The sequence below is a fragment of the Mustela putorius genome, unplaced genomic scaffold (genome assembly GCF_011764305.1).
Source record: "Mustela putorius furo isolate JIRA1106 unplaced genomic scaffold, ASM1176430v1.1 tig00000738_pilon_pilon_pilon, whole genome shotgun sequence".
In the NCBI taxonomy this organism is placed as follows: domain Eukaryota; kingdom Metazoa; phylum Chordata; class Mammalia; order Carnivora; family Mustelidae; genus Mustela; species Mustela putorius.
Genome location: NW_025421463.1, coordinates 4,738,805 through 4,765,833, shown reverse-complemented (window position 1 = coordinate 4,765,833; position 27,029 = coordinate 4,738,805). Strand labels below are relative to the sequence as shown.

The 27,029-nt window shown below is 38.1% G+C and overlaps 1 protein-coding gene across 2 annotated transcripts in view; it reads right to left on the bottom strand.

Annotated features, from left to right (window-relative positions):
* Window positions 1-8,996: 8,996 nt before the first annotated feature.
* The window catches only part of SLC25A17 (solute carrier family 25 member 17), a 41,399-nt gene continuing 23,366 nt past the window's right edge, over window positions 8,997-27,029 (bottom strand). For both annotated transcript variants that reach the window (XM_004771270.3, XM_045083800.1), the window contains exons 3-9: window positions 26,559-26,625; window positions 25,007-25,158; window positions 16,174-16,290; window positions 14,915-15,060; window positions 14,731-14,826; window positions 12,419-12,501; window positions 8,997-10,382 (exon numbers count right to left, since the gene is read on the bottom strand). In XM_004771270.3, the coding sequence (XP_004771327.3) occupies window positions 10,235-10,382; window positions 12,419-12,501; window positions 14,731-14,826; window positions 14,915-15,060; window positions 16,174-16,290; window positions 25,007-25,158; window positions 26,559-26,625 (809 nt within the window). In that variant the 3' untranslated portion in view covers window positions 8,997-10,234. The remainder of the gene's footprint in view (window positions 10,383-12,418; window positions 12,502-14,730; window positions 14,827-14,914; window positions 15,061-16,173; window positions 16,291-25,006; window positions 25,159-26,558; window positions 26,626-27,029) is intronic.

Sequence of the window (27,029 nt, the reverse complement as noted above, 5' to 3'; positions counted from 1 at the left end):
CAATGCCAGATTGTTTTACAAACTACAGAGCAATATATAAGGACGATCATCATATCTGCATGCCGGTGCTTAGCAGGTGCCTGGAATGACTGTACTTATAAATATTTGTGAAATAAATTAGTATCACAGATGAGAGCTCTAGTTGGCTACAGCTTAGAAGCCTCAATAGTTACACTTCAAACAAAGTAGAAAGATTTCCTTGTTTACATGAAAGCCCCTTGTTTAGTAAGGGTTTGAACTGATTTTTGAAGTTGTGAGTTATCAAAATGCCTTTTACCTCTTTTCCCTCCTGCTGCCTTTTAATCATTTTCCTGCCTGTTGGCACTTCCACCAGATGGTGGACAGAAACGAGGGAGTCAACTGTGGATCAGTCAATTTTGCAAGTTTTTAGTAGTGTCTCTATTTTCTACTGATATTGAGAGCTACCAGCTTTAGTATCTGGCCAAGAGAAGATTATAAATTATGGATGACTAATTAAAAGGGTTGGCTTATGGCTGGGGAAAGGAAAAAGTAGAAGAATATAATTTCAGCAAAATACTTCCTACTCCATCCCTTGCTTTAATAGATTAAAAAAAAAAAAAAAGGTGTTTCCAGGTAGAGCTCCAAGTTCAAGCCATGGTTCCTATTCAGACTGCTAAGCAGGTCTAAGAATGCTTCATTTTTTTTGTTTAATTGAGACCAAATTTCACTAAACATCTTTGACAGTGGGGACTTACAAGGAGGATGATATAGGAGGCTGACTTCAAGGCCCTCTGGTGGCCTGAAGATTTTTCTGTATCTGTAATTGCAAAATAAAGAGAAAACCCAGCCATTTTCTATCAAATAGGAGCTTATTTAGAAATTAAAAAGTCAACAAAGCAGATGGAACTAGAGTGTGTTATACTAAATGAAGTCAGTCAGAGAAAAACAAATGCCGTATGATTTCACTCATAAGTGGAATTTAAGAAACAAAATAGATGAACGTGGGGGGCAAACCATAAAACAGACTCTTAACGATAGAGAACACACTGAGGCTGATGGAGAGAGATGTGCAGGGGATGGGGATAAAGGAGGTACTTGTGATGAGCCCTGGGTGATGTATGTAAGAGATGAGCCACTAAATTCTACTCCTGAAACCAACATTACCCTATATATTAACTAACTAGCACATAAGTAAAAACTAGAAACATTAAAAGTCAACACAGGTAACTTGTAAAAGTCGTCCTTGATTTCAAAACCTTCACAGTCACAAGGCATTTCTATAGAGACCTCAGCCCGATGTAACCTATGTTTATGGCAATTCACAAAATGATGAATAGGACATCCCTGCCCTCTAGAATTTGCCATCTAACAAAGGCACAGGGACTAGGATATAGACATAGAAACAAAGGTCAAAGAAACTTTAAAAAGTTCATGGGCCTGGGGCACTTGAAAGGCTCAGTCGGTTAAGTGTCTGCCTTCGCTCAGGTCATGATCCTGGTGTCCTGGGATGGATTCCCATGTCAGGCTCCCTGCTCAGTGGGGAGTCTGCTTCTCCCTTTCCCTCTGCCTCTATCCCTGCTTGTGCTTCTCTCTCTCACACAGATAATAAAAAAATTTTTTAAAAAATACATGGGTTGGGGTGCCTGGGTAGCTCACTAGGTTAAAACCTCTGCCTTCGGCTCAGGTCATGGTCCCGGGGTTTTGGGATCGAGCCCCGCATCGGGCTCTCTGCTCAGCAGGGAGCCTGCTTCCTCCTCTCTCTCTCTGCCTGCCTCTCTGCCTACTTGTGATCTCTGTCTGTCAAATAAAATAAATAAAATCTTTTAAATAAATGAATAAATAAATACATGGGCAAGACATTGTCATGCAAAAAAATAGTACACATAATCTTTGTAGGATTAAATAAGATAATATATGCAAATCATCTACTATGGCATCTGGTGTATAGTAAATCCTCAATAAATGGTAGTTATTATTATTGTACTCTGATATGTGATATTTAAGTGATCTCAGCCACCTGCTGGAAGAAATCTAATTTTCAGCTCTAACTCCCCTAGAACTTTTTTTTTTTAAGATTTTATTTATTTATTTGACAGACAGAGATCACAAGTAGGCAGGGAGGGAGGCAGAGAGAGGAGGAAGCAGGCTCCCTGCTGAGCAGAGAGCCCAACGCAGGGCTTGATCCCAGGACCCCAGGACCATGACCTGAGCCGAAGGCAGAGGCTCAACCCACTGAGCCACCAAGGTGCCCCTCCCCTAGAACTTTTGATATATCTCATTTAATTCTGTACTTCACAGAAGAATTAAAAGTAAAAGCATCTAAAGCATACCCTATGGCATATAGCACTTCTTCCCTGTCATACTCCAAATGGAATTTCTCCTGCAGTTGGCAAAGCAGAGGTGAAGGGAGAAATAAAGTGTTTATATAGTCCAAATTGACAATGAATATAAAGGAATAGATAGGTAAAGTTTTAATTTAATAACATGATGTCACAGCAGGCATACCTTTTGACCCAGTAACTAGATCCCTAAACATTTTTCTTAACAAAATAATCAGAAAAGGGCAGAAAGATGCATATATTAAGGATCTTATCACATCATTTATAAAAGCAAAAAAACTGGAAACAACCTGGGTGTCTGGGTGGCTCTGTCGTTTAGCATCTGCCTTCGGCTCGGGTCATGATCCCAGAGTCCTGGGATTGAGTCCCACATCAGGCTCCCTGCTTGGTAGGAAGCCTGCTTCTCTCTCTCCCACTCCCCCTGCTTGTGTTCCCTCTCTCGCTGTGTCTTTGTCAAATAAATAAATACAATCTTAAAAAGAAAGCATACTGATTAAAAAAAAATTGGAAACAACCTAAAAGCTCATTAATAGGAGCCTAACTAAATAAGAATACATCCACAAAGTACAACTCTATGAAGCAACTAAAATTATGATGCAGATATTTGACATTAGAGATGAAATTTTACAAAATTAGGTAATTTGATTTTATTAAAAAAAAAACCTACCCATAGTATATCTTGATTTCATTAAAAACAAAAACAAAGACAAAAACAAACAGACAAAGATGTAGGGGCATCTGAGTGGCTCAGTTGGCTAAGCATCTGACTCTTGATTTCGGCTCGGGTCATCATCTCCAGCATGTAGGATCAAGCCCCAAGTGGGGCTCTGCTCAGCATGGAGTCTGCTTGTCCTTCTCCCTCTGTTCCTCACCCCGCTTGTGTGGTCTGTCTCAAATAAATAAAATCTTTTAAAAAACCTGTATCTAAACATACCCCTGTGTACATATAGATACATATACATATATAAACAAGTCTGAAAATAGATACTAAATACAAAAATATTAGCAGTGATTTCTAGACGTTAGGAGTATGGGCATATACACATATATATCTATATGAATATAGCTTTATTCTCTTCATTCTTCTGAAATTTTTAGGTTGACTATGTATTATTTTTATAAGAAAAGATAAAAGATAAAAGAAAAAATTTAAACCAAAATAGAAAATACAGTTATCTCCAAGCAGTACAACCCAGTGAAAGATTGCTGGATAGAGTATCAGGAGGTCTAAATTCCTATTTCTGACTTCCAATCCTTTGCTATGTGACCTAAGCCGGATCCGTGTCTGAATTTCCCCACCTATACAATAAAGAATTAATTTAAATAAATCTCACAATAGAGAATAAAATGAGAATGAATGTGTTAGGAAAAAAACCCTGTAAATGTCACACCTAGTTGCAAATTAAAAAACAGAAGACTTCTTCAATTTTTAAATTCCCCTTAAGTCTTCATTGCTTTCATATATATGGCATATATATATTAATCTCTACACCCAACATGGGAGAACTCATGACCCAAGATCAAGAGTCACGTGCTCCCCCAACTGAGCCACCCAGCACCCCTGCTTTTTAAATTTTTAACACACTAACAAATGCACAAGAAAGTATTCAGGATTTTAGCTTCAACTAGGCTCCAAATTGTTTTCTAAGTAAACATTTCCATAATGATCTAGATAAAGTGTAAGTCTATATGGTAACAGAAGTTCACAGTAACCCTACACTGCTCTTCCAGGCCTATCTTCATAGAGGTGGAACTAAATGGTTCGTGTTGTGTCTCATTTTCAAAGTATGTATAAAATTAGATTTTAAACTCATAGAGTATAGGAATGTATCTTCTTTCTTTAGATCCAAGTGTAACTGTAGTCAAAACTATCAAGAACTGGGGGCCATGAATACCTCTTTTCCCTTGCTGCAGGCTCTCAGTGACCTGAAGATACTTTACCCTTCCCCAATTCCAACATGTGTTCAACTCCAAGATCTAGGTTGAGAAGTGTTTGGATCTAATTCAATGTACAAGGTACAAAGCATCATCCTGTTTCTACTTTGCAAATGCTATTTATTTCTTCTGTCAAGAAGGTCCTTTACCCACTTCTTGGTATGTTGCTAATTCATAGGTTGCCTTCTGATCACACAGATGAAGACGGAGTCAGCCCCAGCCTCTCCATGCTCCTAAAGCAACTCCTGAACACTTACATTTCTCATCAGAACTCAACAGTGGTAGGATTCCAAGTTGTGTTTTGGTTTGTCTCCCATATTGCACAATGAGCTATATGAAGGGAGAGACTGGATAATCCCAGTAATTGGCATAGTGCTTAAATATGATAGGTAATATTTCTTGAATAAATGGATTAAATATTATTCCTAGAATAGGAATCTGCAATTTAATAAAAGTTTCTCCATCGGGAATCTTGATGGCTGGCCATCTACTCTGCCAATGGGTTCTATAGAAACTAAAGCAAAAAAAGGATGAAGTACACACAAAAGACTTTGGTGATACCACAAGGTAGAGAATTTTGATGACTCCAAATAAAGCAAAGAAAGAATAAAGGAAAAGAAATCTGAAAAACTGAAAAACAACAACCAAGAAAACACCTGAGTGCAAGAAACATGTATACTTTTTATTTTTGTATTTTTATTTTTTAAGTGAACTACACCCAATGTGGGGTCAAACTCATGACCCCAAGATCAAGACCCCTAAACACAGGTAAACTCTAAATTAACAGATCAATTTGATTAGAGGAAGTCAGCAACGACTGAGTGCCTTCCATGAGTGAGATACTCTGCTACTTGAAAGATCATTTCCTGTCCTGAAAGACAGGGGAAGACAGTGATACAGTGATACAGATGGACTACTGCAATTCAAAATCCAAAGTAGTAGGTGCAGTGACAAGACACATGTAAAAATTATAGGAGTGCAAACGTTTTTCAGGGGTGGGGGAGAAAGTAGAAAGGAGTTCCAGAAAGGCTTCTAGGGAGAGCTGATGCCTCATCTGGGTAGGGATTCACCAGGAATAGTAGGGAAAGATTCCTGATACAACACAGAGCATAAACAAAGATACTAAGACAAGAAATAGCATAGATCCAAGGAACCACCCTTGGACACAGAGATCACAAGTTTCCCTTGAACCTTGTGGTGTCATATTGGGGTGCAGACAATTCATTACAGAAAGAATTACACATCTTCACTTATAAGCCCCTATATGTTGTAAAAGAGTACCTAGAACCAGCCACATATTGGCTTAGAAGCCTTCCTTTTAAGGACATCTGAGGAATGTGGTGCGGCAGTGCATACATTTCAGGAGTCAGCTTAGATTTTAAATCTTGAACTCTGTTCACTAGGTGTGTGACCCAGGTAAGTTACTCATTAAGCATTACCTAACTTATCTGTGAACAGGAATGAACTTCATCTATTTAGAGTTACTACAAGGTTATCAAGATGTATGTAAATCCTTTGTGCCTGGCATTTTATAGGCACTAAATGCATGGAGGTTCCCTTACCCATTCTCACGATTAGTTCCAAACCAGGTTTTCTTTCCCTTTTTACCTTATCACAGACTGGACCTCATTGGCTGGGCTCTACAGTTTGAGGCCCAGTCTATGTGCCTGTCACCCATTTTGGGGCATGTCTTCTCTGAGGGCTGTGCTAGCCCTCCAACTCCCATTTCCATCTTGAATTTCTTTTTCACTTTCGGTCCTTTTTTTTTTTTTTAAGATTTTTATTTATTTGTTTGAGAGAGAGAGAGAGAGAGAGAAAAGAGGAGGGCAGAGGGGGAAGCAGACTCCCTGCTGAGCAGGGAGCCCGACATGGGCCTTGGTCGTGGGACTGCTGGATCATGACCTAAGCTGAAGGCAGACGCTTAACTGACTGAGCCACCCAAACGCCCCTCGTTTTCTGTCTTTAAATAGTAACTTTCTTTCTTTCCTTCTCTTGTCCAGTCCGTGGAAAACTTATTTTCCTGTCATTATGTCCCACTGAACATACTTTTCAGTGGCTCCCGTATGCCCCATAAACAATGTGGACCCAAGGCCCCTTCACACCTATGGTGGTAAAAACCCTGCAAGTCACAGTTACATTTAGTGCATATGTAAATATCCTATAATTGAGCCTTTGTATGTATTTGGTATCCTGCTGACATTCAACATTGCCAGGTAAGTAATTCACCCACCCAGAGGGAGGGCTCTCCTTAGATGTGTGATGCTGGGCTCCATGAAGGTACTCTTCTCTTAGCTTTTCCAGAGAGCCAAGATGAGACACTAACTCAGCCAGTGACCTTCTGCTGTTGAACCAGTTTGTATTTTACTGTTTAACTGATCATTATTTGGGGGGCTTAATCTGTATATTGAACAAAACATGAAATTAATGGTTTTGACTTCTCTTTTGAGGAGATATACCAATAAGGCTCCCAGAAAAGAAACAGTCACAATTCAAACAAATGGAAAGAGGAAAGGCTGCCCCAAAGTAAAACCTAGCTGAGTTTCTTGGTTCAAACAGCATTTATCTGATGGATGTTTTGGTGACAGATGTTAACTAGATTTATTGTGGTGGTCGTTTTGCAATATACACATATATAGAATCATTATGTTGTATACCCCAAACCCATACAATGTTATCTATAGCTCAATATAAAAAACCATTAAGCACATATATACTTCATGTAATGTGCCAGATGCACATATATATCTCTCCATCTGTCCAAAAGAAAGGATAACCTTGCAAGGCGTTTCTGAGGATTAAAGATATATATATCTTTATATAGATTTCTGTATATATATTATGGCCTTGTGAGGTAATCATTTCCATTGGACAGATGAAGACAGATTCAGAAAGGTAAGCAAGCTTGTCTGTGGCTAGGATGCTCTTAAGCAATAGAATGAAAATGTGAACCCAGGTCTGGCTCAAAACCTAGGGTGCTTTCCACTCACTGGTGTGATCTATTCAAACCACTAGCCCCCTCAATAGTAATAATCATGTTATGATAAAAGTCGTTGCTAACGTTTATCTAGATCTTCTCACATGGCAGGCACTGTGTTAAGCAATTTATGTATATCATCTTTTTAATCCTCACAATCACTGGTAATTTATCAAGACTTCCATTTCACAGCTGAGGAAACTGAGTTTTATACAAGTTCAGTAATTGCTTTGTTCTCACAGCTGGTAAGGAGTGGGGCCAGAGTTGAACCTGGGTCTGATTCCAGAACCCATTCTTTCCATCCTTACACTTGACTGCAGGAAACTCAACTCTTGTCCTGGTTCCAACCAGGCAAGTCATTTGATAGTTCTGTCTCAACTTCCTTGTACCTTAAATGGGACACTGTTCCTTGTCCTTCACAGAGACATGGGAGTTTTAAGATGAGAAAGTGTTGAAGCTTTAAGAAGAGAAACTGCTACATAAACCTAGACATGGTCAAAGTTTCACTCAGATTTTCCCTCTCTGGAGATCACAAAGGGATTTAGCTGACATCATTATCTCTTAAACATCCTCTCAAGTGGGTACTGAGTATTATCTTCACTCATCAGAAAGCTGAAGCATAAGATGACGTAATGTGCTGGTCAGCCAGTGGTCGAGCTGGGAATAAAACCCCCGATTCTAGCTCCCACTGCTTATGTTCTTACCATCAATCCTACTTCTACATTTCAAACTTAACTGTAAAACAGATGAGGGTGGAAACATCAGTGTCCACTTCAAAACACAGATTAAATACTTACAGAAATTAAATTTTCTACTGCAGTGACACTAATATAACCCCAAAGGCACTTATCCTCATTCTAGAGAAGCTGGATGAAGAATCAAAAACAAAAATATCCATTTCTGCAGTATACACTTCAGCTCCTCAGTTTCTCAAATAACTTATTATTAATCAAAGGTTTTCCAAAACTGGGTGAGTCATTACCTAGCTTCAACTAGTGAGTCTGTAAGCTTCCACAGGGAGCATAAAACCTCAGTATTAAATTGTTCACTCATAAAATCAGAAAATCATAAAATCATCACTCATAAAATCATCAAACAGATTTTCACATCATAAACATCTCATTTAACTATATAATTTGACTTGGAAATTATTCTAACATACCAACTTGAGCTCAAAACTCAATTTCTAAAGTGAATTGCCTAATTAAAACAACCAAAAGCACATACACTGCACTTTTATGATCATTCTTCTCCTGTATAAAAAAGTAAGTTTTGTGCTTCCCACCCAACCCTTGCCACAGACACACAGAAACCTTATAGTAATATAAAAAGTAGTATTGGGGCCAATTCTCTGTCTTCAATAGGGGATGAGTGTTCAGCCTAGCTCCCAGATTAGGAGCCCCTCCCAATTCTTGCTTTCTAGAACAACACAAACATCTTCTAATTATTAGGAGCTTAATAATTACATATTCTGAAATTACCACAGGGACCAGAGAGGAAATAAGAGAAAGAAATTTCCACTCTCAATATTGAACTAAATACTGCAGTCCATAGACTTCATTGTTCCTTTCTATGACTCCAACCGAATTAGATTTATAAATGAAAAACCTGCCATTATGTTATAGGGACAAGAATTAAGTTACAGGAACCCAAAGAGCTATTCTCAAATGACCAGAGTTTGCTTCTTGGGTGGCTTGAGAGGCCTAAATTCACCCCTAGCTGCACAATAAAAGTCCAACCACCTTCACACGTGCTATGAGGCGAAAATAAAGGTTGACATGGGGCACTCCGTTTTCTCAGAGGCTGTTTATTTGATCCATTAGTCCAACTTTCCTTTGAGAAAAATCTTTGTCTTGGTTTCTATCACTGAAACCAATCACAGCTTCTGTTGAGTCAGGGGCTCTAAGGTCTCTCAAACTTGAATGTGAGTGTGAATCACCCGGGGATCTTGTTAAACTGCAGACAATGATTCAAAAGGTCTGGGACAGTGTGCCCAGCAAGCTCCCAGGTGATGTCAGTGCTGCTGCTTGACGCATACACTTTGAGTAGTAGGACAGTAAGAAATGTTTCCAAATAGAAATAACCTCAATCAGATGTTTATTTGAAAGAGAGAGCCTCCACCAGGACTCTGTAAAGGGAGAGAATATTCCAGAGCCTAAACAAGGTACCTGGTCCTTCTCCCTTTTCTATGATTTTTACAAGCTGGCTGTAAACCCAATATGGTACCTGAACAAAGGGCAACTTTTAAAATGTCTTTTGTGTTGACAGTTTATTATTGGTGCTTGACTTGATGGGGCTTCTATGGATGAACATTAAAAACTTCAAGCCTTTTGTAATGCAAGGGGTGATTAAAAATAAATATTTTTAATTATGTCAAATACTAATGAATAAGTGATGTTCACAAATAGTATATAAGAGAATCACTTGGGATTAGTCATTTTCATTTCTCCCACAAAATAAATAGCTCATGTAGTAAAGAAGATGCCTTTCCTTAAGCAGGAGGAGAACTCAACAAAAATAGTCATGCCTGCGGCACAATCAGTATTTTTAGTGAGGAAAATACCAAGATTAAAACATACAAAAGTATATGAGGAGAATTATATGATATTAAATGTGTCCCTAGAATCTTAGGGGAGAGTTCAGAGGAAAAGAACAGCTGGTAAATTTCGGAAAGATTTTAACTGGAAAAGATTACACATGAGAGCAACAGTCCATTCGCCTTAAGAAAAACAATAAACACCCACAAACTTTCATTTTCAGGTTTTCAGTAATTTGTTTTTGTTTTTTTTTTTTGGTATGACCATTAGACTAACCTCCCCAACAAAATTCAACCAGCCATCATAAAAATTAAGTTGTGGACAGGTCCAGCTGGCTATATCCCATGTTTACCCTGAGATGCTTCTCCAGCCAATGATGGTAAAATTCATGGTCTACACAGCAAGAGTAAAAAGAGAATCACTTCCCTTCACACAGAAGGAACCCCCCCATCTGGAGCATCTTTCGGCACTTCGCAGTGTGAGGTGTCTCAGTGCTTGTGGGCACTCTTCAGCCCCATAACTGTGAAGGTAGTAGCCGTCAGTTTCTCATAAACCAGGAACATAAGAGCAGCGGTGAGGACTGTCTGCAGCAGTTTGGCTTCAAGGCCCTTGTAGAGTCCCATGATTCCAAAACGCCTGAAAGAAAAGAGGTTTGAAAAAAAATAACAGGTTTTTGTCACGAAAGTCAACTCCTGCATCAAAGAAGCAGGCTCTCATAGCCAACACTTATTCCCAGGGGAATATGTTCCGATTGGATGCTTGAAACTGCGGTTAGTACTGAACCCACTATTTTTTTTCCTATACATACAGAACTATCCAAAGTCTAACTTATAAATTAGGCACAAGAAGAGACTAACAACAATAGCTAATAATGGAATAACAATACACTGTAATAAAAGTTATGGGAGGGGTGCCTGGGTGGCTCAGTGGGTTAAAGCCTCTGCTCAGGTCATGATCCCAGGGTCCTGGGATCGAGCTCCACCAAAGTGCTCTCTGCACAGCATGGAGTCTGCTTCCTCCTCTCTCTGTCTGCTTCTCTGCCTACTTGTGATCTCTGTCTGTCAAATAAATAAATAAAATCTTAAAAAAAAAAAGTTATGGGAATGTGGTCTTCCCTCTCTAGTTTGGATGAACTGAGATGCAGTGAGGTGAACAATGCAGATATTGGGACGTGGTTAGGTCCTACTGACCTTCTGACGTTAAGTCAGAAGAAAGATCATGGGCTTTCAGACTGTGGTTGACAGTGGATCCCTGAAACCATGGGAAGGGACACTGGGTGAGGGGAGGAATACTATATTTGCATTTTCTAAATTTTATATAAGTGGAATCATATGGTATGAATTTTTTTTTTGTCTGACCTCTTTCACTTGGCACAATTATTTTGAAATCCATCCAAGCTGTTCTATGTATTAGTACGTCCTTTCTTATGCGTTATGTAGACAGATAGTCACTTGTGTGTCTACTCACCCAGTGACGGGGACATTTGTATTGTTTCCAGGCTTTGACTCTTAAAAATAAAACTGCTATTAACATCTGTGTACAAGTTTTTGCACAGACATATTTCATTTCTCTTGGGTATATAACTTGAGAGGAAAGGCTAGGTCCTATGATAGCTGGATGTTTAACTTCTGAAGAAAATACCAAACTTTCCAAAATGATTGGACCATTTTATTTTCCCACCAGCAGCACACAAAGTTCTGGTTGCTCCACATTCTTGCCCATACTTGGTATGGTGAGCATTTAGTTTTAACTTTATGCCAGTTCTTTATCTTTGATTTTTTTCTTTTATCCCAAGCATATTCTATTTTATAATAAATTTATTTACTTGCAACATCCAGGGACAGTAATAAAGTTAAAGCAGCTTTTGCTTCCAAAGAAGCCCCTGACTTACTTCACACCCCTGAGATTCTCTAAATGAAATCTGTAAAAAAGTGTGAATCTCTAAATAGGGCCACTGTCAGGATAAAGTGAGATTACCCATTTGAAGCATGAGCTCAGGGTCTACCACAAAGCAAACACTCAAAAATGTTAGCTACTCTTACCATCAACAGCACTGCTGTCATCATTACAATAATTATTGTTACTCTTCCTAACCCCCCTTTCTATGACTACTACTCTCTAATATCTGTTTATTTCTATCCACGAGAGAGTTCACAGGATATGCCACTGACAGCAGCACTACTATAGCAGAACAGTCTTTACACTAGGAGGCTTCCTTCTCTAAAGGAGTTCTGTACATTTCTAAGTTACAAAGACCTGAAGTTTTTCCGTAACTTCCCCAAATGCTGCCCTAAAATGAGAAATGTCTGAGCACAGCACACAAGGAGAGGTTTCTAGGCTGCCACCGCCAAGGCAGTAGTGCAAGTTAAGCAGATCCGGCTACTCCCTGACAGAGATGGCTGCTGAAGGAACAGAATGTGAAGCTTCAAAGTGTGCTACGAAGCTCACTTTATGGCACACCTTTGTGGCTCAGTTGTTAAACTTCTGCCTTAGGTTCAGGTCATGATCCCAGGGTCCTGGGATCGAGCCCCACATTGAGCCCCACATCGGGCTCCCTGCTGAACAGGAAGCCTGTTTCTTTCTCTCCCACTTCTCCTGCTTGTATTCCCTCTCTCGCTGTCTCTGTCTCTGTCAAATAAATAAAATCTTAAAAAAAAAAAAAAAAAGCTCACTTTACTCGTTGGTGAAGAAGATAAAGAACATTCCGAAGACTCCCCAGTGTTCTGTTTTCTGGGTTTAGTCTGTGACGTCCAAACTGGGGAAGAAGAAAAACAGATGAATTTCTGCGGAGGAAATTATGTTGGAGTAATGTCTTATAGTATACAGTAATAAAAACATCCGAGGAGAGCCTGGGTGGCTTAGTTGTTAAGCATCTGCCTTCAGCTCAGGTCATGATCCCAGGGTCCTGGGATGGAGGCCCACATTGGGAATCCCTGCTTGTCACAGAGCCTGCTTCTCCCTCTCCCACTCCCCGTGCATGTGTTTTCTCTCTCTCTCTCTCTCTCTCTCTGTGTCAAATAAATAAATAAAATCTTTAAAAAATAATAATAAAAAATAAAAATATCCAATTATGTAGATTTCATGAATTTTCTCTTTTTTGGTGAAATAAGAGAAAATAAATATTTTTCAGGGCACCTGGGTGGCTCAGTCGATTGGGCATTCGACTTTTGGTTTTGGCTCAGGTCATGGGATCAAGCCCCGTCTAAGGCTCTGTGCTCAACATAGAGTCTGATTCAGATTCTCTCCTTGTCCCTCCCCCTCTCCCATTCCCTCTGCTCTCTCTCTCAAATAAATTGAATGAATGAAGGAAGGAATAAATAAATAAATAAGAAATATTTTTTAATGAAGCAAGCATGGAAATTTTTACTTCAGAGAGTTATAGGGAAAAAACTACCTCAAAAGAAAACAAAAATGGCCACAATGAAGATTTAGATACTGATGGTCTGGCTTACCCTCCAGTCCTTTAGAAAGTTCTGATAAACACTAATCAATTAGAACCACTGCAGCCTAAGCTCGTCAAGTTATATGCTTACATTATAAAAGTATCAAAATACATTTATTTAGATGCTACCGAATTCCCTTATATTAAATACCAATTTAAAAAAGCACATCAGTAGAAACACTTTCAACAGAAGGTAATACATTTTTTGAACTGAGATATTTTCACCATCACCGCCATTTTATCTATCAATAAATACTTTGAATTTTTTCTCCAAAATAGATCATGAATCTGTCCACATCTTATCTCTCCTCTCCATTGCTACTACCTCTCACCTGTATTACGAAAATGGCATTCTTTGCTGATCACTCCTTACCCTTATCTCTTAGCCCTAGGACCAATTCACCACACAACAGCTAAAAGAATCTTCTCCAACTGTAAATCAAATCACATTGCTCCCTAGTTTAAAGCTTTTCAAAACCTTCCCACTCAGAGGAGAATAAAATCTAAAATCCTCACTTATAGCCTTCCCTGCTACTTTTCCAATCTCATCCTGAGCCACTCTCCAGCCAGAGTGGCCTCTGTTCAGTTCTCAGTCATCACCAAGCTCTTAGCATATCATGTTCTCTCTACCTAGAATGCTCTTTGACAACTGGGTCCTTATTTTCCTTTAAGTCTTGATTTTTATAGAGGAGTCCAATCCTTAATCACGCTGTCTAGGAAGATCCACACCATGCCTCTCTCTACCAAATTACAGAACACAGTTCACCTTCATGATAGCTCTTTTCTCAACTTATAATTACCTATTTATTTTGCTTATTTATCTATCATTCTTTCCTCTGTTACCTCCATGAGGACAGGGATTATATTTACTTACCATGTATACCCAGCTCCTCACACAGAGTGGGTGTTTAAAAAACATTTTGATGGGGGCACCTGGGTGGCTCAGTGGGTTGAGCCGCTGCCTTCGGCTCGGGTCATGATCTCGGGGTCCTGGGATCGAGTCCCACATCGGGCTCTCTGCTCAGCGGGGAGCCTGCTTCCCTCTCTCTCTCTCTCTGCGCCAGCCTCTCTACCTACCTGTGATCTCTCTCTGTCAAATAAATAAATAAAATCTTTAAAAAAAAAAATTTGATGAATAAATAACTGAATGAAAAAAAAAAAACCAACCCAGAAATTTCAAAGTACTTCAGGAAAACTAAATCAATTCCTCCTGAATAAAATGAACAAATCAACTTCTGATTTTGTAGGGTTAACCTAAGCAAGTCAACTTAAATGAGAAAGAAACAAGCTTATACATTCCTAAAATCATTAAAGAACCTCCTCTCACATTTGGGTTTTCTGAGATACTATGTTACCTAAGAAATTACAAATGTAAACTTTGTTCCAAACCGAATAGGAAACCAACTGATGACCAAACAAATGGAAAAATGGTATAGCCTACCGACTGACTACTTTATTGCTTTATTAACATTGCTTTCAACAGAGAAACCATGTACTTCCAAATGTTGTCTGACTAAATGCAGAAAGACCACCAGCACTCACCCTCAGAATGGACTGTACCGTCTGCATGGGATAGGTGACTGTAGTAGCAATTGCCTTGGATATTGCACCAATGATGAACACATCCAAAGAAGAAAGCTGGAAAGCAAAAAGAGAGCAAACCACATCAATCCAAATAATAGAGTGTCAGAGATTATTAACTTTTGCTCTCAAAATTAGGTTTTACCTTTACTCGTTTCTTTAGAAGCTGCCGTTTTAAACCTTCATAGAACATGAACTGGATGGCAGGATTGAAGACCAACAGCAAGGAAGGAAATGTGCCATTCCATAAAGCCAAGATTCCTTCATCTCGAATGATCTGGTGAAAAGCATCTAAGCAAGAAATCAAGGACTTTTGATTACAACTCCCTAACTGGAGAACACAATGTGAATTTTGTTCAAATGTATCCAAAACACAAATCATAACAGTTCTATTAAAACTTCCTTCATGCAGTGACAGTCTAGGGGCATGTTCATCAGGTAACTTCTTGATAATCGTCAGACACTGACAGTCACATTACTGAGAAACCAACTTAAATTACAGGCAATTCTTCCTGACAATCTGGCATTAGATGGTCAGGTTTTCCTAAGTAATCACCACCACCATGACTGAGAACTCTTGTCTTACAGAGAATTGTGAACTTATAGCCCATGTATTTCACAGCAAAGCCCAGGACAACAATAGATAGTACCTTGGGATCCATTATTTAGGATATGGCTTCTAAGAAAACCACTATTCTCATTACAAAGATGGACACATGGGAAAGGAGAACCAGGTAACGTGGTATTATTATGCTAAAAGTCATGAGATATTAATGATAACTTTATCCAAAGACAACATTAAAAGGAACAGTGTAGGGGCATCTGGGTGGCTCAGTCACTAAACATCTGCCTTCAGCTTAGGTCATGATCCAAGCGTCCTGGGATCAACCACATATATCAGGCTCTCTGCTCAGTAAGGAGCCTGTTTCTCCCTCTCCAGCTCCTGCATGGTTGTATTCTATCTCTTGCTACCTCTCTCTATCATATATAAATAATATCTTTTTAAAAATATAGCAAAAAGGAACAGTGTAGATTATTCTTTAGAAATCTTGACCCCCCTCCCACCAACACTCTACAAACAGCATACTTCTCTACCTCCTGACGTCGGGTTTGGCCTCTTTGCTAACAAGAGGATGTTAGCAAACGAGAGGCAAACTGGGGGTTTTACAACTGGACGTGTCCTCTTGTGCTTTTGCCATTACCAAGAGAAGAATATGTGTAGGCTGATCCCAGCCTAGATGAGTCAAATCTTTGTCAATCCACAGACACATGAGCTAAACAAATGCTTACTGTTAGATGTGAAGATTTGAGGCCGTCTGATATGCAGCATTATTGTGGCAATAAATTCCAGACACAGAGAGAAAAGAAACTCCTTAAATAGGAACTCACCCACCAAACACTTACCAATAATACCTTTGTAGTTGGTTGGTACAATGTCTTCATTCCTAAATTTTGCCCCTTGTAGTTTCAGTCTGGTGTTTACCACCCAGAGCGGAGTTGTCAGCAACACATTCACCACTCCTTTAAAAAGAAAGAGAAGACAAAGGGAAAGCAACATGTAACCTTGTAAGCTGTTCTGTCTTAAGTTAAAGCTACGTACCAATGTTTCATTTATACTTCTGCCAGTGACCTACTGGGAGACCCGAGGTAAGGTGTCTCTCTGTGACAGGGTAGAACACAAGCCACTACTGTTAGAAGCAATTCAAAAGCCTTGCTGAGAGTAAAATGGCTGGCAGCAGTACCTTTCCACATTTCTATGAAAGGAAATGATCTTTTTGTCAACTTATATAGCATCCAAAGTAGCAATTTTGATCTAGTTCTAAGTATCTTTTAAAAAATAACAGTTTTAATAAGGCCTACTGATCACATACTAAGTCCATGACAATATCTAATAAAACACGGAATGTGCAACTCTCACATAAGTAGCTTACATGGTTTTAAGTGAGTGTGGGTTTGGTACAATGGGTGACAGGTGGGTGAAAGTGGTCATTTGAAAGAGCTTCACCAGGGACTAGAGGCTCACAGAAGAGCTCCTCATCACTTAGGGGATTAGGATAGGCAGGCAGCAAGCAGTGGTTATGAACCATCACAAAACATCTGAAATAGCTTCGCAAGCATCATGATCCTTACAAGCTTAAGGATGGGGATGTTGGCCCCCCAATGTTGCCTCAGAGTGGAACAATACAATGAGCCAGGTGCTTCTGTTCTGAAAACACATGATCCCAAGTTAACACCATCTTGAGATATTAAAATATTCCTCATCAGTCCTGGAATGATTAAAAAAAATACCAGATAGAGTTGTAACAAAATGCCTGACACATAGTATATACTCTATAAATATTTGTTAAATAAATATTGAACAAATGAACCAATGAACAAACTCAGCAAACAACCACACATCAAGCTATCCAGCTCTAGCCAGGCTTTGAAGAACCAAGAGGCATAATCCTAAGGAAGAGAAATCTTCTTTTACTAAATATCATTTAAACACAACAGGAGGAAGAATGTTTTGGTTTGCGAAATCTCAAAACACACCATTCAAAAAACACAAGTCCAACCAAAGATAAGCTTGATGAAACAGACAAGAGATTAAAATCCTATTTTTTCATCTGTGGTATATAGCTGCTAAAGTAAGATAATGTTACCTCTTTCTTAAGAGCATTATGAGAATTCCTTTCTTAAAAGAGAGTATAAAAAATTTTATGAGCTGTATTTATTGTATTTTTAAAATCACATAACACATCAAAGAGTCATCTTTAGTTATGACTAACTATATTCATGCATTGTCACTTAAGGCATTGATCATAATCTGAAAAAGCCTTACCTAGAGATTCCTGCTAGTGTCATTTTTTTAAAAAAGTGCCAGTGCTCAAGAGGTCAAGAGAGAAGGATATCAACCCACGCCCACTTGCTCAGACTTTATGATGTGTTCCTATTGAATGCAACGCACACATCATTTGACAGAAAAATCAAGAGCAAGAAAAATCAGACTAGACAGTGCTACTGAGCAAACGATTGCATTTTTTTTTTTTTTTCCAGATGAAGACAGGAGAGCTCAGAAACAGAGGTCACAGACTTCTGTAGCTAACATAGACAGGCAAAGTGCACACACCTTTCTAAACAAATGAAACATGTTGTCTATTAAACTCTTCAGAAATCAAAATTCCTTTCATGCTCTATTTTCATGCTCTATTCAAGAGGTAAATACCCACAGAACACTTTAGGCAATGCAGCCTGGATTTAAGATTTAACTAAAATTCAAAATTTTGCTTTCATATATATCTTTGTTTTGAGCTGAAAGACTCAGAGGATTCTAAGGACAATCTCAAATACAAAAATGTACTCTATCATTTACAGAAGAAAATAATACTAAGTGCTTGTGGGAACATTCGTATTTTGAAGCTTTTCATCTGAGAAGTTTAAGTACTGTGTTCATCTTCTAAGCCAAAATAGACAGAGAGGTATTTTTTAACCAATATAATTTTACGAGTTCTGGGAAAAGATACTCAAATATTTGAGGATCCAAAACCTTACGAAAAACTTGGAACCTACATAATGAAGCAAAAGACAGCATTCCATGTAAGAAAAACAAGCTACAAACAGTCATGATGAGGGATTCCAACTTTACAAACACATGATGGATATGACTGAAGTATAAAGAAAGTTGTCTGCTTATTTATTAGCCCAAGTAGAAAGTTCTTTCAGTTCTATACTGCGGCTGTTACTTCATTCTAAGATGGGAATACTAACATTTTACTACTTAATGCAAGAAATTGTTTTTCATGGCACCTGGGTGGTTCAGTTGTTAAGCTGCTACCTTTGGCTCAGGTCATGATTCCGGGGTCCTGGGTTAGAGCCCCGCATCAGGCTCCCTGCTCTGCGGGAAGCCTGCTTCTCCCTCTCCCACTCCCCCTGCTTGTGTTCCCTCTCTCACTGTGTCTCACTCTGTCAAATAAATAAAATCTTAAAAAAAAAATTGTTTTTCTTCCAATTTAAGTGATTCCATTTTTGTTTTTCTTTGTAAAAATCATTTATAAGAAACAGAAGTAAAATTAAGAGATGAACAGTAACTGAACACATGCACTGAAATTATGCACTGATTCAAGGAATAATTTAAACAGCTCTTTACTTCTAAAATCTTGAAAACAAAATAGTTTTATTAGCAGTGAGTCTGTTAAGGAGACAAAACAAAAAAGAAGTATTGCTAATCATATATGCACTTATGGGAAATCAGTGCAATGGCCACTGATACAAGACAAGTGCAGATCAAGGTCATAAATCTAACCCTTGGCTCCCTATGAAGGAATGCAACTTGATACACAATAGAAACAAACCTGCCTCACCGGATTTAAGACTGGAGGGCAGGAAAGGAATATGAACTGTCAACAATAACACCACTGGCATTCAAAAACAGTTATTGGTAAAAATCCCAATTTCACAAAAATGGCAAGTATCTTCTTCATTTAAATTTTCTGTGAGATTCTGTTCCCAAATCCCTCCCCAAGGTATCAAGCTATATGAGCTTTTTTCCCTATGAAAGTACAATAACTAATAAATTCCTAAATTTCAAACAGAACTTGAATAACAATTATACTGTTCCTAGTTCTCCTTGGAGACAATGAAACTCATTTCAACAGTGATTTTAATACATGACAAGGCTCACAGCAGGAAAAGAAAAAGTGGTTCTAATTCAAAGAATGCATAGGTATTAAGATATGAAAACATGTTATGAGGAGAAATTTAAAACTCACATAAGCATTTTTCCAAGAATTCCTTACTTTCAGAAAAAGAGAGAACCTATAATCAGAGAATCTCAGAATTATAAAGAACTATAACATACAACTGACCAAGGGTCTCTCAATGATGGTAACAACCAACATTTTGATTGTGGGCTGGACAATCCTTTGTTTGGGGCAGCTGGTGGGGCCTTACTGTGCATCAGACAGACAACAGAAGCTATAGAAGGATGGGGTCATTAAATGTCTTGGTATACTCAAGGAGTCACAGTTTTCCAAGAGAGGATGGGAACAGTAAAGATCAAGCTAGAAGAAAGCAGTATCACAGAAGACTGCATGTTGGGCATTTATCCTGTATACAATGGGGGCCTTTTATTCTGTGGGTACCATGATTTTATTTATATGTAAGTGGCAGACATCAAAAGGTCTGAAGCTGGGGATAACATCAGATTTGGGTTTCAGAATAGCAGTCCCCCACCATCTCTCTGATAAGGCATATAATAGATGAGGCTCACCACTGACACGGACCCACTGCACCTTTCTTTCACATACTCAAGAAAACACTTCAGAATGTAAGTGAATGAGAATGATATGCTTTTCTCAAACTTGAATCTGTTATGGTAGGCAAAATTTTGTAGGTATGTGGTATGTACAAGAAAAGGCACAAAACTCCCATCAGTGAACCAATATGCCTTGGCCATGTATTTTTAAAAAATGAAAAAATATGTATTTATACTTCTTAAGTTAAAATAAAATACAATGTAAGTAGTCTATTTATGATAATCCCTACGTCGTGCTCGCATCGGCAGCACATATACTAAAAAAAAACGATAATCCCTAGGTCAACTGACTTTTAAAAACTAACTGCCTTAATATTCCAGTCTAGCCGTGTTAGATATGGGGGAATCTGCTATGATTATAGATGTGTAAGAGTTAGAAAGGAAACAAGCAAAGCACAGTGAGAGAGAGAATAACAATGGTGTTGTGCACCTGGTGGAGAACGGGATGTCAGATGCCAGCAAATAAACAGCTTTGAACAATTAAAAAGGATATTGTACTGAGGGTTGCTGGAGGGATAGCTGGGTGATGGACACTAGGGAGGGTATGTGTTGTGTAAGACTGATGAATCACAGACCTGTACCCCTGAAACAAATAATACATTATGTTAATAAAAATTCAATAAATAATTAAATTAAAAAAGATTTCATCATATATTTCATGAATTAGTAGTTTCATGGAAAGTTACTGAGTTAGTCCTTGATAGTGAGTCATAACCTTTTAAATGTCAATACATAAAACTACAGTAATCTAAAATGTATTAAAATCAAAATATTACAAATACTTGGTCTCAGGTATTCAAGATAATACTAGAGTGCCATTTGTTGCAATTATGTAAAAAAGAAGGTTCCTTCTGTACAGGATAACCTTGGATTTATTCTGATTTTTTTGCCAGGTGAACAAATCTCAAGCTTGAATTCTTTGAGTTATGATACTGTTAGAAAGGTTATTCTAAGACAATTATCATATGATCTCCCTGATATGAGGAATTCGAGAGGCACAGTGGGGGATTTGGGGAGTACGGAAAGAAAAAATGAACCAAGATGGGATCCGGGGGGAGACAAACCATAAAACACTCTTAATCTCACAAAACAAACTGAAGGTTGCCGGGGGCATGGGGGTAGGGAGAGGGTAGTTGGGTTATGGACATTGGGGAGGGTATGATGAGTGCTGTGAAGTGTGTAAGCCTAATGATTCACAGACCTGTTCCCCTGGGGCAAATAATACATTATATGTTAATTTAAAAAAAAAAGAAAGAAAGAAAAGAAAAGTTATTCTATTCTTCCAGAAAGGAAGCTGGGCAGAATTATGCGAAGTAGGTAAGTTAAGGAAGACTTCAGAAGCAACAACAGAAATGGCTATGGATATGGAAAAGAAGAAATAGATTCTAGAGATACTTAGGAGACAGACTGATGATGGTTCCTTTTTTTAAAAGTAATCTCTATGCCCAAAAAAGGACTCAAACACTCAACCCAGAGACCAATTGTCACATGCTCTACTGACTGAGCCAGCCAGGCATCCCTGAGACTGATGGTCCTTGATGATCAAACGACTGTGGAGGGTAAGAGAGCACTATGCTATGATGACTCCTGGATTTCTATCCTGAGTTATTTACTTACAAATCTTTATTCATTTCTTCAGAGAATGAAATCCTGTGTGTTATACGCTATGAAAAAGTTGGCTTGGTGGGTGGTCAAAAGGGACACACTTTTATTATATATATATTTTTTATTTTTTTTTATTTTTTTAAGATTTTATTTATTTATTTGACAGAGAGAAATTACAAGTACACTGAGAGGCAGGCAGAGAGAGAGAAGGAAGCAGGCTCCCTGCTGAGCAGAGAGCCCGATGCGGGACTCGATCCCAGGACCCTGAGATCATGACCTGAGCCGAAGGCAGCGGCCCAACCCACTGAGCCACCCAGGCGCCCCAAGACACACTTTTATTATAAAATAAATAAGTCATTAATATCAAATAATATCAAATCAAAAATCAAATCAAGTAAGTCACTAAGAATAGCATAGTGATTATTGTGTATTTGAAAGTTGCTAAGAGAGTAGATCTTCAAAGTTCTCACCACAGGGGCGCCTGGCTGGTTCAGTTGGTGGAGCATGTGACTCTTGATCTCCAGGGTTGTGGGTTCAAGACCCACATTGGGTGTAGAGATTACTTAAAAATAAAATCTTAAGAAAAAGTTCTCACCACAAGGAAAAAAAATTTAATTGTGTGGTGATGGATGTTAACTATCATTTTGCAATATATACAAATACTAAATCCTTATGTTGTACACCTGAAACTAATATAATGTTATATGTCAATTATATCTCAATTAAAAAAAAGCTTGGTACAGGTGAAAGTTAATTAGATCTTAATGAGCTTAAAACCAAAATGAGAGTATTAAGCAGAAGAAAACCTCAGAGACCAAGCCAAAAAACATCAATGGCCTCATAGTGGTAAAGAGGAAAACTTGTAGGGCACGAGTACTCTTGGCCTGGTAACTATTTTTCAATTAAATCATTTAAATTTCAAATGGACATTTACATTATTCAAATATACGGCTCCCAAAGTACTAATTTTTCAAAGAATATACCAAAAATTGATTCCACAAAACAGAATACTAAAAGTATAATAGTTAAATCAATTAATTTAGGGGTGCCTGGGTGGCTCAGCTGGTTAACTGTCTACCTTCAGCTCAGGTCATGATCTCAGAGGCCTGAGACTGAGCCCCACATAGGGTGCCCTGCTCAGCGGGAAGCCCACTTCTCTCGCTCCTTTTGCCACTCCTCTGCTTGTGCTCTCTCTCTAATAATTAATAAAATCTTAAAAAAAAAATTTATTGTAATCCTTTTTTTTTTTTTTTAAAGAGACTCGGGGTGCCTGCGTAGCTCAGTTGGTTAAGCGTGTGACTCTTGATTTTGGCTCAGGCCATGATCTCAGGGTCGTGAGATTGAGCCCTCCTATCAGGTTCCCCACTTAGCATGGAGTCAGCTTGGGATTCTCTCTCTCCCTCACCCCTCCCAACCCCCACTTGCGTGTTCTCTCTCTCTGTAAATAAATAAATAAAATCTTCAAAAAGAGAGAGACTTTAAGCTCCATAAGTTCTGGGACGCTGCTAAACATGGATAAAACAATCTTCTCTGGATTAAAAGACAAAAATAAGCCAGGCTAGCTCAGAAATAAACCTTTTTGTGTCTATGGTCAATGATCTTCCACAAGGGTGTCAGGACCACTCAACAGGGAAAGGAAAATATCATCAAATGGTACTAGGAAAACTGGATACCTACGCACAAAAAAGAATGAAGTTGGATCTGTATCTTACACCACATATAAAAATTTATTCTAAATGGAAAAATTTTAAAAATTATGCTAAATGGATTAAAGATCCAAACATAAGACCTAAAAGTATAAAACTCCTAGAAGAAAACAGAGCAGAAAATGTTTTCATGTCGGGACGCCTGGGTGGCTCAGTTGGTTAAACGGCTGCCTTCGGCTCAGGTCATGATCCCAGCGTCCTGGGATCGAGTCCCACATCGGGCTCCTTGCTCAGCAGGGAGCCTGCTTCTCCCTCTGCCTCTGCCTGCCATTCTGTCTGCCTGTGCTTGCTCTCTCCCCCTCTCTCTCTCTGATAAATAAATAAAATCTTAAAAAAAAAAAAAAAAAGAAAATGTTTTCATGTCATTAGACACAGCAATGACTTTTTGGATGTGACACCAAAAGCACAGGCAGAAAAGCAAAAATAGACAAATGGCACAAACACCAAACTTAAAATTTTTAAGCACCAAAGGACATAACCAACAGAGTAAAAGGCAATGGAGAATGGGAGAACATACCTGGAAATCATATATCTCATAAGGGGCTAATATCCAGAATATATAAAAAAATACCTACAGCTCAATGACAAAATATCAAATAACTAATTTAAAGGCAAAGGACTTGAACAGACATTTCTCCAAAGATGATATACAAGTGGCCAATAAGCATATGAAAAGATGCTCAACATCACTACTCATCAGAGAAATGCAAATCAAACCACAGTGAACTATCACCTCACACTATCACTGGGATGGCTACTATTAAAGCAAAAACACCCAGGAAGTAACAAGAGCTGGTAAGGATGTGGAGAATTAAAAACCCCTGCCATAACTGCTATGGAAAAGAGTATGGTAGTTCCTTATGAGGAAAAAAAACCCAAAACAAAAACGAACAAAAAGCAAAAAACACACAAAAAAAACCCCTAATATATGATCCTGCAATCTCACTTCTAGGTATATATCCAAAAGAACTGAAAGCAGGGACTTGAAGAGATATATCTGCACAACCCATGTTCATAATAGCAACTATTCAAAGTATCCAAGAGTTAGAAACAACCTAAATGCCCATCATTAGATGAATGGATAAACAAAATGGTATATACATACAAGTAAATATTATTTATTATATACATACAAGAAAATATTATTTAGTCTTAAAAAAAAAAAATAGAAATCCTGCTACATCCTACAACATGAATGAACCTTGAAGACATGCTGAATGAAATGAGCCAGTTCCAAAAAGACAAATGCTGTATAATTCCAGTTACATAAGACATCTACAGTAGTCAGATTTATAGAAACAGAAAGAATGGGGCTGGAGAAGGGGGTAAGGGGGTGTTGTTGTCTAATGGTTATAGAGTTTCACATTTATAAGATGAAAATGTTCTGGAGATTTGTTTCACAATAATGTAAATAAACTCACTATTGAAGTATACACTTAAAAATCATTAAAATAGTAAATTATATGTTGTTTGTTTTTACCAAACACACACACACACGTAGAGCCAAGTCAGAAAATTAATTATATTCTTTGTAGCATTATTTTGTGCTAAAACGACATCTTAGAGAATATATGAACCACAAGATAAACATTAAAATATAAAAAACTTTATATTCAGAAAACTTTGTTACCTGCAACAAATCCAACTACTAGATCTTTTCCAGTAGTAGAACGTTGACCTTTGACCCAGACTGCTTTGAGACTATTAAAAGTGTAGAAATAGACAAAATTGGAGCAGCAGAGACTGGAGATAACTGGAAACCACCCTCGATATGGTGCCAGGCTAGAGGAAAAACACAATAAGCAATGTAAAGATGCTGGACAAAAGCTAGTGGAAAGGGGCAAAGTTCTAGAAAAGGGTGATCATGATTCAGATATTCTCCAAGTTCATTCCTACACTACAACATACTCCAAACTGTACATATATCTCATATTCTGAAAGAAGCCCAAACCAAGAAATCTTTTCTACCATTAATGATACCAAAGAAACAATACACTTTCAATGACTGATTTTCCTGGTTTCCTCCCCTTGATTTCCTTTCATAATTACTGTATAAAATTAGAGATAATTTCTGCATGGCTATTAGTTAATATAGCACCATTCACATTTTATTACAAGGTAACAACATTTAAAAATGAAGTAAATACAGACATAATAAGTGTAAAAAAAAAAAGTGATGGGAGCATGTTATTAGGGCACAGGAAGCAGGCTGACGGGGGTCCCACTCAGGACAGTTTCAACACCAACATAATACAGTATGGTAATCAACTGTAAACGACCAAAAAAACCAGGAATTTCTAGGTCTATACTAATACTAAATAAAGTTTGTCTTCATAGACCACTGATAGATGCAAGAGAGGAAAATTTAAATAATTCAGTGGTTAACGTGAATCTGAGAAATCATAACTAACCAATGAGGGCAGGTGGACAATATGTGATTCCAGATGTGAGAGCCTAAGGACACAATATCACCTATGCATGACTCTGGTCAAGAATGCAGAGCCCTCAGTCTAATCATAAAGAAACATGAGGCAAACTTAAAATGAGAAACATTTTATTTAAAAGAAGGGGGGCTATATTCTTTAAAAATGTCAACATCATAGGGGTAAAAGGCTTTGATGTATGGTGTGTAACTTACTCTTAAATAATTCTGAAAAAAGTTTGTGTGGTGTGTGTGTGTGTAATAAAGACAGAAGGGAAGGGAGAGAGAAAGCAGGGAGAAAATATCAGCGCAACCGGGAAAATAAATGGGAAAAAGTGTTAATATAGTAGGTGGCTCTGGGTAAAACATATATTGATATTCTTTGTAGTATTTTTAGTTTTGTAACTTTTTGTGAACTTGAAATTATTTCCAAATAAAAAGTTAAAAAAAAAAGTACATAATCTGAAGGCATCTGATAGGAATGAACTAAACAACAACTTCGGCTCACTGTAAAAAAACACTAAAACGTAAAACAAAGCATTGGTTTCATGGAAGACTCTATGATCAAGAACCAAAATGTCCAACTACAAAACTTTAAGGAGATGAAAACAATTATGTACTTACAAGTCAGGCAATTACAGATTCACAACTACTGTAAGGCTACAAGAATGGAAAGAGAGTTGAGGACAGGTGTGCTAGGAGCCCAGCAATCTCCTAAAGGGCTGCTTTGTCTAGCAAAGATGGGCAAGGTGGTACTCACAGGCCTTCTTCCTTAATGATCTCCAGGAGCACCATGTGTGTAGTTTTGGACTTTCTTTTCTCATCAACTATAAGATAAAAGAATATACATTTTAACTAAATCCTTTGAGAATTATTATCTTCAGCATCGACAAGTTTCGCTGAAATGCCATTTACCTCACCTGAGCAATCTCCCACCCTATTATTTGAGCTCCCTAACTTGCCTCAGAACTCACCAATCCTCCTTGTTCCTATTGCTAAATTCCCAACTGTGGTTTCCTTGGGTCTCATCTGTTATTCATGAACCACAAACCATTTTAATTCAATGCCTAATTCCCAAAGCAAAAGTGTGACAGGAATCTTGTATTTTATAAGGCTTTCTTGTTTTGAGGGTTTTTTTTTTTCAGAGTTACATATTCCCATTTTTATCTTAACATCTTATAACATAAAGAGGAAACTAATTACCATCTCCCTGTTAGTGGAGAGGCCAGAC